Genomic DNA, 13112 nt, shown 5'->3' on the forward strand with positions numbered 1-13112 from the left:
CTGTCCAACTTTTGACCCCCTTATATAAGATAAGATCATGCTCGAAAACCTGCTTTATATATCATCTCAGTTACAGCTCATCTAAAGCACATTTCTGGCTCTAAAAATTAGGGCTAGGCGAGTTAACTCGTTATTATTGCGTTAACTTGCTAATTATTTAACGCCGATAAATATTTTATATTTAACCGGCGCTACCTCCTGTTTTACTTGTTTCAACATAAAAGCACGTATTTCAAAATAAATTTTAAAAAAATGCTGATGTTAAAAGTGTGTTTGCACAAAAAATGTTATGGCACTTTCATTCATATGGCAGCACATTTAAAATAAAACTAAATGCTAAAAGCTATACACTACTTTTGAATTCATTTTTGGATTTTGCGTACTAATTAATCATGTGATTAATTAGATTAAACATTTTAATCGTTGCCCAGCCCTACTAAAAATACAGTTCAAACACGGTCTGGTTTACAGCTGAAATATCAATTATTCAATCTTTTTTTTGCCTTTGTATAAATCTGCAAAGACAAAGATGGCACACCAGGTCCGAACAGCTGAAAAGCTGCTAAATGTGCAGTGATAACTCTTCTGCCAACTACTTGATTAGTTGAAAACTGGTTGCAGCTCTCACTTGATTTTAACATGTTTACGAAGAGGAAATGAACCCATCTCTGAGGTGAAAAGTGTTGCGCCACATAAAGTAGTTCCCATACAGAGTAAATATTTAGCTAAAATCAGCTAAAATACAGCATGCGTATGATACTTTTTAATGAAATATAATGTAAATCGGTATGATTGAAATATAAAAGAATGTCACAGATAACTGTCAAACGACCACATTTAGATGAGCATGAAATCTCTAAAACAGAACTATGTCCCCACAGGTGCATAAACCTCACATTTAGAACAGCAGAACTGTTATTACTGAGGTTCTGTTTTAGTTTGTGGTACCACTGTGACTTACTGCTAAAAGACTTCAGCTGGGGGAAGAGTTCAATCTTCAAATTGTCTTTATCTTTCGTTTTGCTGAGTAATCAGTGCTTCATAAAGTAAACAATATTTCCCCAAAGAGGCCTCTTATAGTGGGCGGGGATGAAGTTCACACAACGAATAGAGGCTGGCCTTTAAGAACGGTTTAAATGCCAGGAAACACACAGACCTCAGATCCTTTGATGATGAAAAATTTCAGTCGATACCACTTTCATCCAGTCAGTTCATCTATTATCTTTGGCTGATCCGAGGTTGGGTCGAGACTATAACTCTTTACTTATTTGAAAATAGTGCACTTCTCTTCCAAACCTTCCAAACAAGCTGAACTTGTTCAGTCTGTTTCTAACTGTGCTGTCATGACCTTTAACCTCTAACATGCTAGCTGAGGCCTGCAGAGTCTGAGATGTAGCTCTTGGGTTTCTGACCTTGGGGTGACCTTGCTGGGACGTCCACTCCTGGGAAGATTGACAGCTGTCCTGAATGTTTTCCACTTGGGAATAATCTTTCTCTCTGTAGAACGATGGACTCCAGATAGTTTGGAAATGACCTTATAACCCTTCCCAGACTGATGGGCAGATCATTGCTGATGTCTTTCCTCCTTGGCATCGTGTTAACACACACCTGAATGCTCCAAAACTTCTGCTTTTGTTTTGTGCTCAGCATTAGTTTGTCATGAATGACCTACATTAAGTCAATATATTCAGTTAATCAGGACAGATAATACTTTGGAATAAAAAGTATTGACTTTTTGATGAATAATAACACTTATTTTCATATCAACGCTGAGTCGAAACACCGTGAGTCGCTTGCACCCAGATAAGATCTCAGAGGAGTTTTACGCTGAGTGTGTGCTTTCTTCACAAACTGCCTCATCTGTCTTATCCTTTTCCTTCAAACAAACACTTCAAGGAAACAGTGAGACACAGACTCTCTGCCTCCTTTTTCTCCATCTGACTCATCAAAGGACGAGAGCTTCTTCTGAGAAGTTGTAGCGATTCTTGGAAAATCCCTCTCTTTGATTGCTTCCTGGCACTGGTTTGCTGATAGCCGCCCCGTGTCACGCGTTCAGGGGTCTGCTTTTGTGATTTTATTAACACTTGTTTAGGAAAACTACGCAGGACAGATTGCATTCGGTTAGTTACAGCAGCTCAGTTGTCTCCCCTCCTTTTGTTGTGCCCTGCTCTCGCATCTCTTGTTTCATTCTATGTCCAGCCTGTCGGTCATTTATCTCTCTCTCTCTGCCTCTTTTTGTCCCTTTTATCTCTCCCCTGGGCCATAAACACAGATCTGATCCAAAGCTTTTGGAGTTAACTTTTTGGCTCGGTCTCAAGTCAGTAAGTTGCCCCGTCCAATTAAAGGATACACATCTCCCTCACACTCCACTGAGCAGCCCTGCCCTCCAGAGCCCTCGGCTCCCGTCCTGGCCTTACATGGAGGAGTTTTTAAATCAAAGGAACAAAGAAGGTTGAACTGACCAAAAGAGGCAAAGAGAACATAAATCAGGACTGAATTAAGAGGCTTTCCCATTTTCACACACACTTTATATATCAGCTACTGAGGTGCATGGCTGTTGGGTGACTGTTTATTTAAACTCTTAAAAGAAAAAACGCTTGGTCACCCCAAGTTTTTAGATCATTCGAGAGTATATGTATATGCATGTGTACAAAAGCCCCCGATATCAACAACAGGCACCCCTGAACTCACAGGGCAATAGTACTGGAGATTCGTATTAAAGTCTTGGTGAAATTAAGGAGTATCGAGCCTTATTTAGAGGCTGCATTGGCCTTGCCCCCTTCACTCCCGTTATAATATATCCGGCTCTCGAATGACTCCGAGTGACACCAAAATCTTATCAATGAGTAAATGAACGTATATACAGCTAGAAAAAAGGTCCAGGTTTAAAAAAAACGGAACTTTCCCTTTAAAGTCCATTTAAAAATGCATGGGGAACTAACGTACTAACTTGAATAAAGCTCCAAATCTGAAGCTTGAGTTTCAAAACTTAATCACATTTACACACGCACAGGGTCATACACTCAGAGACAGATGCCAACCTGGAGCGGTGGGCAGGTATGGTGCCTTGCTCAAGGGCACCTTGGCCGTGACAAGGAGGTGGACTGACACCCCTCCACCAATCTTTTTTGAGTGGCGAGAGTGGGAATCGAACCTGCCAACCTTCCGGTTATTGGCCGACCGACTCTAACCACTGAGCCACGGCCGCCTGTTAATGTATCTGTAAAGCACTTTGAATCGCCTTGTAGTTGAATTGTGCTGTACAAATAAACCTGCCTAACGAACTGTAGCTAAAACAGCCGTAAAATGAGGAAATTCTGAAATCTGGAAAGGTTATATTTACTAAAGCATGTATGGAGGGAATTACAGTTGTCAAGCCACAATGTAATAAATTGTATGTATAACTTTTATTACGTTTCTGGGACACAGTAAGGAGCAGATTTTTGATATTCTGATTCTTCCGACACACATTAATCATGATTATTATCAGAGATGACATTAAGATTTCTATGGCTGGAGGGGAGGCAAGTGGAGGATAAACTAAGTTGTAAAGAAAGGTTAGAACTTGTAATGTCTAGGCCTATGATGATGACTTCACACTTAGTATTTTAAAGTAGAAGAACATAATTCAATGTCCGGATCTGAACCTCATTTAGAACGAACACAGAAGGGGGCCAAAGAATGATCCCTGTGGTATTCTACAAAATAAGGACTCTGCAGACGATCTGCAGGCAATGCTAAAAGTCCTACTGCGGCGATAAATAGCAATAAAACCATACTGCCAACACAATAAGAATTGAATTTATGGTATGAAAAGTGGCTGGAATCAAAACAGATCAAAACAGAAGAGTGAACAGGTTCACTGTAAAAACATCCTGTAAATCATTCAGTGGCATAAACCACACTAATCGAGTCATTTCTTTATCCAAAGTATGTACAAAATGGAACTGTTTCTATTCGCTTTTAGTAAAACGTAGCGTCAGAATACCCATAAAAGGATTTTATGAGATAACGACCACAACCTCCATCGACCTTTGCTCAGCATTTGGCATAATTCAGTCAGAGCTGAATATGAGGAGGGTGAAGTGAAAGACTCCCTGTCGCTCTGCACCCTTTTCGAGCCCTTTTTCTGATCAGGTTTGTAGGTTTAAACATGTCAAACGGGAAAAAAAAGCTCAACTTTTTGGTAGCGGTAGAGAAGGAATCAAGCAATCTATGATATATAATCCTATTATTTAGCCGGTTTACCAACAAAACGTGCAAGTTTGTGCTATTTTTGGTGTATAACTGGTGTGAGTCATAGAGAAAAATAACAACTTTTCCAACACAATAATAGTTTAGACTTCAGGCGTGCGCATGAATGTTAGAAACTAAATCAGTTTACATAGATGGAGTAATTCCTCTCAGTTTCACTTAATCTTTGGCTTCGGTTTTGGAACATGAAAAGACAGCAGATGTGGTCACTGACTGGTTGGCCCCCTCACTCTGGGGGCCTTTGTAGAGGTGAACTGGGGTCAGTCCGCCTCCTCCTGCTCTCATTAGGACTATAGCAGCACATTAGTGAATAGCTCCAGGGCAAGGAGAGGGAAATGGCTTTAATCGACACCAGACTAGCCGTTTATTTTGACTGACATCAAGCGCTTGCATGAAATGAAAGACAGAAGGAAACAAAACTGCGCTTGCCCAGTTTTATCGTCAGGCAGATAACACACAGGATATGATGAAAAGCAGAAAATCAGAAGGCAGGTGTAATTTTACAGGGTAAAAAAAACAAATTAGACAAACAAATAAGTTGATCTAATTAGAGTTAAAGCGACTCGATGAGGCTTGAACCAGTATTGTGTGTCGGTGATCTTCAGGCCGTCAACCAATCCTGTGTTAAAAACTGAATGATTCTGCGCTAAAAAAAAAGATTCTGTTTAAAAAAACTCTGTCAAAAGTTACAATTCAAGAGCAAACTATGAGGGGAAGAAATTCAACAACTTGAGCAGCTGCTTGCATCTGCTAGCATCTGCTAGCATCTGCGGCTTCTACAGCAAAGACCGTACACACCCAGACATACTAAACAACAAAGGCTACACGCAAACTGGTAATGTATTCACTTTCTATGGTTTTTAACAATACAAGAAGTGCTCTGACTGGCTGAGTAAGCGAGCAGCTGTTTACAGCTGTGCTCTGGTCTGCCTAGAAGCCTCGGCGGCCATTAGCATCCATGGACAGGTTGGCCAGCGGCTGCTAAGATCAGCTGCACACAGATTCATTTTTAGGGATTGATAGCTGCTGAAAGGGGAACTTTAAGATCGACTCAGTTCATATTCGACAAAGTAAGAAACAGTCCTGTCATCTAAAGTATTAAGATTTTCAATTTATCATTATTATTTTTCTTAAATCATGGATGCAGCATCTTTTGAGCTAAAGATGAAGGGGACCTTCGACTTCTCAATAAGCACAATATTTAAAACTAGTATCTTTAGACCTCCGTCTAATCTTCCTGAGGCTGGAACAGATCAAATTTGTCTTAATTTGCCTCGCCCCATCATATCTATCTGAGCTTTTAACAGTCCTGGTAGAGCTCTGAGGTCAACAGATCAGTTTCTGCTGGAAGTGCCCAGGTCAGAATACAAACCCTGGGGTGACCAAGCCTTTTCCGTCGCTGCCCTGGAATAAGCCCCCCGTCCAGCTGCGTCTTATTTCTGACCTGGGCCTCTTCACATCTGGGCTAAAAACCTACTTATTTAGGATGGCTTTTAATACCCAGTAGTTTGATGACACTTTTATCTTATTTTATCTTATTTGATTTTGTTGTATTTTATGGCTTTCACTGTTCTTTTATTGTTTTTATTTGTTTTTACTTATTCTTCTCTTTACTTATTACCTGCTGTAAAGCACTTTGGTACACCGTAAGGATTGTCTGTAAAGGGCTGTATAAATAAAGTACGTTTACATTTACATTTAAGACATAAGAAAAATTTTGGGAAAGTCTGGGGAGACAAGAATCAGTCCGGATTACAGGCTTTTGGTTCTTTCTGTATTACTCTTGGCAGGAACACCCTTATCTGGCTCAGTCCTTGTGACGACACAGAAAATCCCAAATCACTCCACAAACAGTCGGACACATCTGCATAGGGCCTCACAGGCAGACATAAACCCCGCTGCAGCCTCTCCACCCTCGTTTTTTAATTCCTCTGTAATGCGGCTAAACTCACAAACCGTTCCTTAAACACGCCCAAACAGACAGGTAGCTCTCACATTCCCACCCTGCACAAATAAACAACCGCTCCACGCTGTTATCACGCAATTACATGGAAACTATTACACTCCTCTGGCCTGCCTGCATCACAGGTGAGAATGTGTCCTTTGACCTCAAAGGAGGTATGAGTCAACGGTGGAGACACCTGAATGCAGATCTTTCCTCGTTGTGTGCCTTGACGTGGGATCTTAGACCGAGGCTGTGTTCGAAACCGCATACTTCTCCTACTACTCATACTAACTTTTTGAGTTAGTAAGCGAGTTTGATTAAGCGAGAAGTTCCCGCATGCATACTAAATTTGCCGAAATGTTGGGTATGCATCATGAGGTTACTACTCATACTCAAACTACCAAAGATGCAACGTAACGTGACGTCACCGATCGTCATTTCCTGTCAAAACAGCAGTTTCAAGCTAGCTACAACGTGGGTAGGTTCACTTCCTGTTTTCAGAACAAAAGTACCAATTGTATCGTAATGGCTTTCCCAATGATAAAAGGCAACGGGTATTTTATTTTGTGAAAATAACAGGAAGTGCGTTGATCACTGCAGCTAGCTTTAGTAGCGCCGAATTTGTGGGAACAAAATTGTAAATAGCCGGTATTTTGTCAGGTTTTCAACACGTTGGGGATCTAAACGACTACTTTCTCGTCTGAAAATGTTTAAAATGTTGTTAACGTTTACAGAGTTTAGAGTTTAAGCGAAATCAGCTTCAGGCCGGCTGATTTCGGCTCGGGCAGGAGCGAAATGCATTGTGGGTAAACGCTCTGCATACTGTCTGATCGGTGAGTATGGCTGTGTACGAAACCGCCTACTTCTCCTACTAGTCCCACTACTCCTACTAACTTTAACTTTCTTTAAGTTCCCGGATGCATACTAGATTATACTAGACTAGGAAGTGCGTTGCTCACTGCGGCTAGCTTTAGTAGCTCCGAATTCGTGGGAACAAAATTGTAAATAGCCAGTATTTTGTCAGGTTTTCAACACGTTGGGGATCTAAACGACTACTTTCTTGCCTGAAAATGTTTAAAATGTTGCTAAAGTTTACAGGGTGGGTAAACGCTCTGCATACTGTCTGATCGATGAGTATGTAGTATGTAGTATGCAGTATGCAGTATGTAGTATGTAGTATGCAGTATGCAGTATGTAGTATGCAGTATGCAGTATGCAGTATGTAGTATGAAGTATGCAGTATGTAGTATGCAGTATGTACTATGCAGTATGTAGTATGTAGTATGTAGTATGTAGTATGCAGTATGTAGTATGCAGTATGCAGTAAGCAGTATGTAGTATGCAGTATGCAGTATGTAGTGTGCAGTATGTAGTGTGCAGTATGTAGTATGCAGTATGCAGTATGTAGTATGTAGTATGCAGTATGTAGTATGCAGTATGTAGTATGTAGTATGCAGTATGCAGTATGCAGTATCTAGTATGCAGTATGCAGTATGCAGTATGCAGTATGTAGTATGCAGTATGCAGTATGTAGTATGCAGTATGCAGTATGTAGTATGCAGTATGTAGTATGCAGTATGTAGTATGCAGTATGTAGTATGTAGTATGCAGTATGCAGTAAATAGTATGCAGTATGTAGTATGCAGTATGTAGTATCTAGTATGCAGTATGCAGTATCTAGTATGCAGTATGTAGTATGCAGTATGTAGTATGCAGTATGTAGTATGCAGTATGCAGTATGCAGTATGTAGTATGCAGTATGCAGTATGTAGTATGCAGTATGTAGTATGCAGTATGCAGTATGTAGTATGCAGTATGCAGTATGTAGTATGCAGTATGTAGTATGTAGTATGCAGTATGTAGTATGCACTATGCACTATGCAGTATCTAGTATGCAGTATGCAGTATGCAGTATGCAGTATGTAGTATGCAGTATGCAGTATGTAGTATGTAGTATGCAGTATGCAGTATGTAGTATGCAGTATGTAGTATGTAGTATGCAGTATGTAGTATGCAGTATGCAGTATGCAGTATGGAGTATGTAGTATGCAGTATGCAGTATGTAGTATGCAGTATGCAGTATGTAGTATGCAGTATGCAGTATGTAGTATGCAGTATGTAGTATGCAGTATGCAGTATGTAGTATGCAGTATGCAGTATGTAGTATGCAGTATGCAGTATGCAGTATGTAGTATGCAGTATGTAGTATGCAGTATGCAGTATGAAGTATGCAGTATGTAGTATGTAGTATGCAGTATGCAGTATGTAGTATGTAGTATGCAGTATGTAGTATGCAGTATGCAGTATGTAGTATGCAGTATGTAGTATGCAGTATGCAGTATGTAGTATGCAGTATGCAGTATGCAGTTTGCGGTTTCGAACACAGCCTAAGTGTTTCTATGTGGTGACACACAGTCGTCCCCTTTTATAAAAGTCTGCACACCCACCTCGTTCGGAAACGCAACACATCATCCAACTGGGGGTCGGCCTTGACCTCTGACCCTCTCAGAGACTCAGCTGCGACCCACCCAGTGTTTGGGAATTCCTGGTGGAGGGTCTGATGGTTATATGGAGCACGCCGCTGAATTAACCGACACAGCCACGAACAGATGTGCGGTCTGAGGCCTCTGTGGTCAGCTCTGACCCCTGCAACTGTATTGACTATGAATGAGGCGGCAACAATCGGGGTGCTCGGTGCCCTTTTGTCAGAGTGCGTTAACAAAACGAGGCTCTTTGGATCTAAAGCGGAGGCTTTTTGTGCCTCGGCAGCTGCTTCACTTGAAGATGTTGTAAAACCTTTTAGAGTAAAGAAATGAAATGCCATTGTATGTCTGGGCAAACCACCCGAGGGACTGTGGTAAATGACTAAATGAAACATTCATTTAGTCGTGGTGTTGTTGTTTTTGTCGTTGCCGAAATGTCTGGACTCAGACTCTTGGTTCCCTTTCCTGTCTTCTCTTTGCTTTGCTTCACTTCACTTCATTCAGTCTTTCCATGACAGGGAGCACAATCTCGGAACAGCATCATACCTCAGGGATTATGAGATTATCTCTTCACAGTCACTTTGACTGAAGCAGAACCTCTGAGGCTACGACAGTCATAATGTTACAACATGAGACATGTGGCGGTGTGCACGTAATTGTTATCGTGATAAGAGATGCAACAGACATAAGCAGACAGCAAATCCTATCTGTTTGCAAAACACCTTCAATTCAAAACCAAGTGAGCTTTTTGGAGCTAAAATCCATAAAGTTGCTGGTCTAACGGCAGAAATGGCAGATTGGGATCACCACCGAAACCACATCAGTTGTTCCCAGGCAAAAAGCCAACATGTCCATCAAATTTCATGGAAAGTATATTACAGGGTGACACACTAAATGGGTGAAATCACAAATCCTAACCCAGTAAAGTCCACCATTTTCATCCGGTTTGTGCAGGGAGATGCAAAAACACGCAGCAGTAAAGTCTTATCTGACTGAACCTTGAAACTAGAGGGTGTCTATCGGTGCTACTGCTGACTGATAGAAATATTTTCTCTGAGCAGTCAAGTTCAGAATGTGGATGGAAGTGACCCGGACGCAGCGCTTGGGTGAACAGAAATGGTTTTCACTCTATCCGATCTGTTCTGTAACTCTGACAGCGGTGGAATATGGGAGTGGATAAGGTCTTTTTAAGGCAGTAGAGGAAACCAGAGAGGAGAGGCTTACCTGTTGAGTACAAAAGGTTGTTGCTAGGGCACCGACAGTCTCTCAGTTGCTTTCAAGTTGAATATCTTATCATTTGAGTCATTTCAAATCCTATTTGATCCAATTTTTGGATCGGATATCGGTACCAATATCGAAGCAAATTCGAGATCGGGTATCGGTGACAATGGGCCCATTTTTATTTATTTATTTTCCCCTCGTCCTGTCCAGCATTGGCCTTCAGCCCCTTCCAGTGGTGAAAAAACTTGTTCAGTTGGGACTACCTCTGATTTGTTTAGTTTTTACCAAGCTAGAGAAGCTATTGTTTTGTTCAGATGCTTTTTTAACGGATGTTTAATTCCCATTTGCACTAAAATATATAAAGAGCTGATTGTTATTTATTTTGAAAGTCTACCAACCAAGCTAGTGAAGTTGTTGTTTTTTTTCTCAATTTCAGCTCCTTTATTATTTAATATTTTGTTTTACATTGGATTTTGAATCCCTAATTGCACTGACTGAACCAGTTACACTTGTTATATTTTTATGGTTCAGATTGTTTTGCTGGTGCACAATTATTAAATAAATAAGTAATTCTAGTACATTTATATCTGTTTGTTTGTTTTAAAAAAAATAGGAAAGTAATGTTTAAGTCAAGTCTGATGTTGCCATGCACAGAAGAATGATCCCAGTCTTTTCCACGCAACGAAGCTTACCGTTTGTTACCATAATTCTGCGCTGTTTGTCTGTATCGGATCGGCCGACACTAAACCTCAGATATCGGAGGTGACAAAAGGGATCGGTGCACCATGTGCATCCAGAGTGCGAACAATCTCTTTGTTTCTGTCAGCCTGGTTTTAACCACGTATTTCTTCACCTTTGTAGTTTTTGCTTGCTAACATGTGACACATGTTGACTGGAATGGCGCCATAACTTCTCAAAAAGAAGTGCAGAAAGCTCCATTTTTTTGTTTCACGAAGATGCACAAAGGATACCCACAAAAAGGAGAAGCAGCACAGTAAAAGTCTAATCTGCTCAGGGGAGTAAGAGTCCTGTTTATTTTCTGCACAGACACCCTTATGTGGTAGAAAGCTGAGGCATTTTAAGGCAAAACTCTCCAGACTGATAGTCAAAAATAACAATAGAGGAAAGAGTGAACATTTGGCAGTTCATGATAACTTGACTAAAAACTCCTGCTTCATTTATCATTAAATCATCAATTAATCATTAAAAATCATCAGTTTTAGCAGTATGATCACGATGACACACACTTTGAATACTTGGCCTTTTATCAAATATGTCCATCTGAATGTAACTTACCGATGCCACATTTAAGAAATGACTTGTTTTCATTTCGGATGGAAAAGTAATATCTATGTTAGAGAAATGTTAGAAACTACATCAGACTGATTGAACTGAGTCTAACCAAATTGTTTTTGCTTGGAAATGTGTCGTCTCTGAATCGTCTCATTAAGGAGAGACGCAGAGAGCCTGAGTAACTTCAGTTTGTGCATACTTTGGGGCACCTGAAATCAAAACCTGCTGTCTGACTATCGTTAGGATCAGAAGCATCTATAGCCCACATATGGGGCCCATTACAGCCGCCATGGAACATCTGCAGAATAATACGCTTCTTCTGTTCTACTCAGTAAAAAATGTGGCAAAGTTTCCGATAACCATTTTGACTTTATTTGACTTAACAGTCGTCAGAACATAATACTGACGTCCACCACCAGTCCTCAAAGTTCACATCCGACTGGGAGAAAACGGATTGAAATTCCTCCCCAAAGGAGAGAGTGACATCATTGCGTGTAACACCGCATTAGAGTCCTCGTTTTTGAAGCCGTATGCTCGGTGTTCCATGGTAAGTAGATTAAATCTGTTCATGAGGCTGATGGCTGGATCCCAAACAAACATTCCTCTAAAAAAAAAGTTATCAGAGACACAGAAAATGTGCCCTGAGCCAAATCTTTCTCCTCCGGCTTGGTTGACTGCAGTCCATCTGACTGACAGCCTGCACATTTCTGTGACACATTACACCAAATACAGCCCAGAAAAGAAAAACAACAAAACAAGAAAGGCCACACTCTTACTTTATGGCTTCAAAAGGAAGAATGATAATAAGAGACAGATTTCAGCTCCTCTGTTTGTGTTTGTGTTCTCTGTTGCACGGGTGGGATCAGATCAAATGTGAGCGGGGTATTTATAGCCGGTGACATTTAGGAGATAATCGTAGTGTAGCAGGATGTGTGGAGTGTGGAGGCAGGAATTGTAATATGGCAGATATGGCAGGAGGATTACCTCAGCCGCTGGCAGGAAGTAGCCTGAGAGAAAACATTAAAGCTGCGCAGGCTGCAGGGTTCTCTGAAAGTCAGGTGTTTTATATGCAGAAGGCAAACGATGCGTGGCACAAAGGGCCCAAAAAAAAAATCAACCTTTTCACCACTAAATCTAAGGAAAAATGTTTAAAGCTACACAGTTTTCCTTGCAAACTAATCTAAAATCTAATCTAATGAAGCAAACCACAAAACAAACAGCTTCCAACAGGGAAAAAAACTCAAACTGTCCCTGGAATTTACCACCTCCCATACTTCACTGTACTGCAAAAAAAAAAGTTCAAGGCTTTGCAGTTCCTTGCAAGCAGATCACCTCAAGGTAAATATTTGAAGCCACCACATATTTCCTCCCCGAAAAGAAGCTCAATCAGAGTACAAACAGCCTCCTACAGTTTGGGGAATGTGTCACCTCCCATCAGAGCTGGGCTCCTCCTATAAATCATCCAAATTAAATTCCCCGCTGACCTCATCAGAGAAGAAGAAAAACGCCTTTTTGCCTTTTTGTCTCACCTGGTCTGCGCCGAGGACATCGTAGATCCTTGTGGGTTAGTTGGACTCGAACAAAGTTCCATTCGCGGTCAGGTGCAGTTATGATCCCGTATCATGGTGATCCGCCGCGCGCCTCTGACGCACGGTGCATCCCTGCTGCGGGCTGAGCCGACACGCGGGGATCAGAGCCCCAAACACCAGCCATGTCCTGCCCTCTTGCTTCGGTTCTCTTCTGGGGGAGAAATAAAAGCTTTAAAGGGATGTGTTTCTGTGTGCTCTCAGCTGCAGAGCTCGTGCATCCAAACAGCTGCTGATCAGTTCCCAAAACACATCACATCAGATGATGTCATTCGGGACAAGCTGAAAGAGAGAAATATGCATCTTCTGGTGGACATTCAGGTGCAACAA

At 41.1% G+C, this 13112-nt stretch overlaps 1 protein-coding gene across 2 annotated transcripts in view; it reads right to left on the reverse strand.

Annotated features, from left to right (window-relative positions):
- adamtsl5 (ADAMTS like 5) overlaps positions 1-13112 on the reverse strand; it is a 53323-nt gene that overhangs the window by 39900 nt on the left and 311 nt on the right. Inside the window, exon 2 of one of the 2 annotated variants that reach the window (XM_075466935.1) lies at positions 12726-12933. In XM_075466935.1, the coding sequence (XP_075323050.1) occupies positions 12726-12787 (62 nt within the window). In that variant the 5' untranslated portion in view covers positions 12788-12933. Of the gene's footprint in view, positions 1-12725; positions 12937-13112 lie in introns of both variants that reach the window. The other variant, XM_075466934.1, reaches the window with a different exon arrangement.

This window comes from Odontesthes bonariensis, chromosome 1 (assembly GCF_027942865.1).
Source record: "Odontesthes bonariensis isolate fOdoBon6 chromosome 1, fOdoBon6.hap1, whole genome shotgun sequence".
Lineage (NCBI taxonomy): Eukaryota > Metazoa > Chordata > Actinopteri > Atheriniformes > Atherinopsidae > Odontesthes > Odontesthes bonariensis.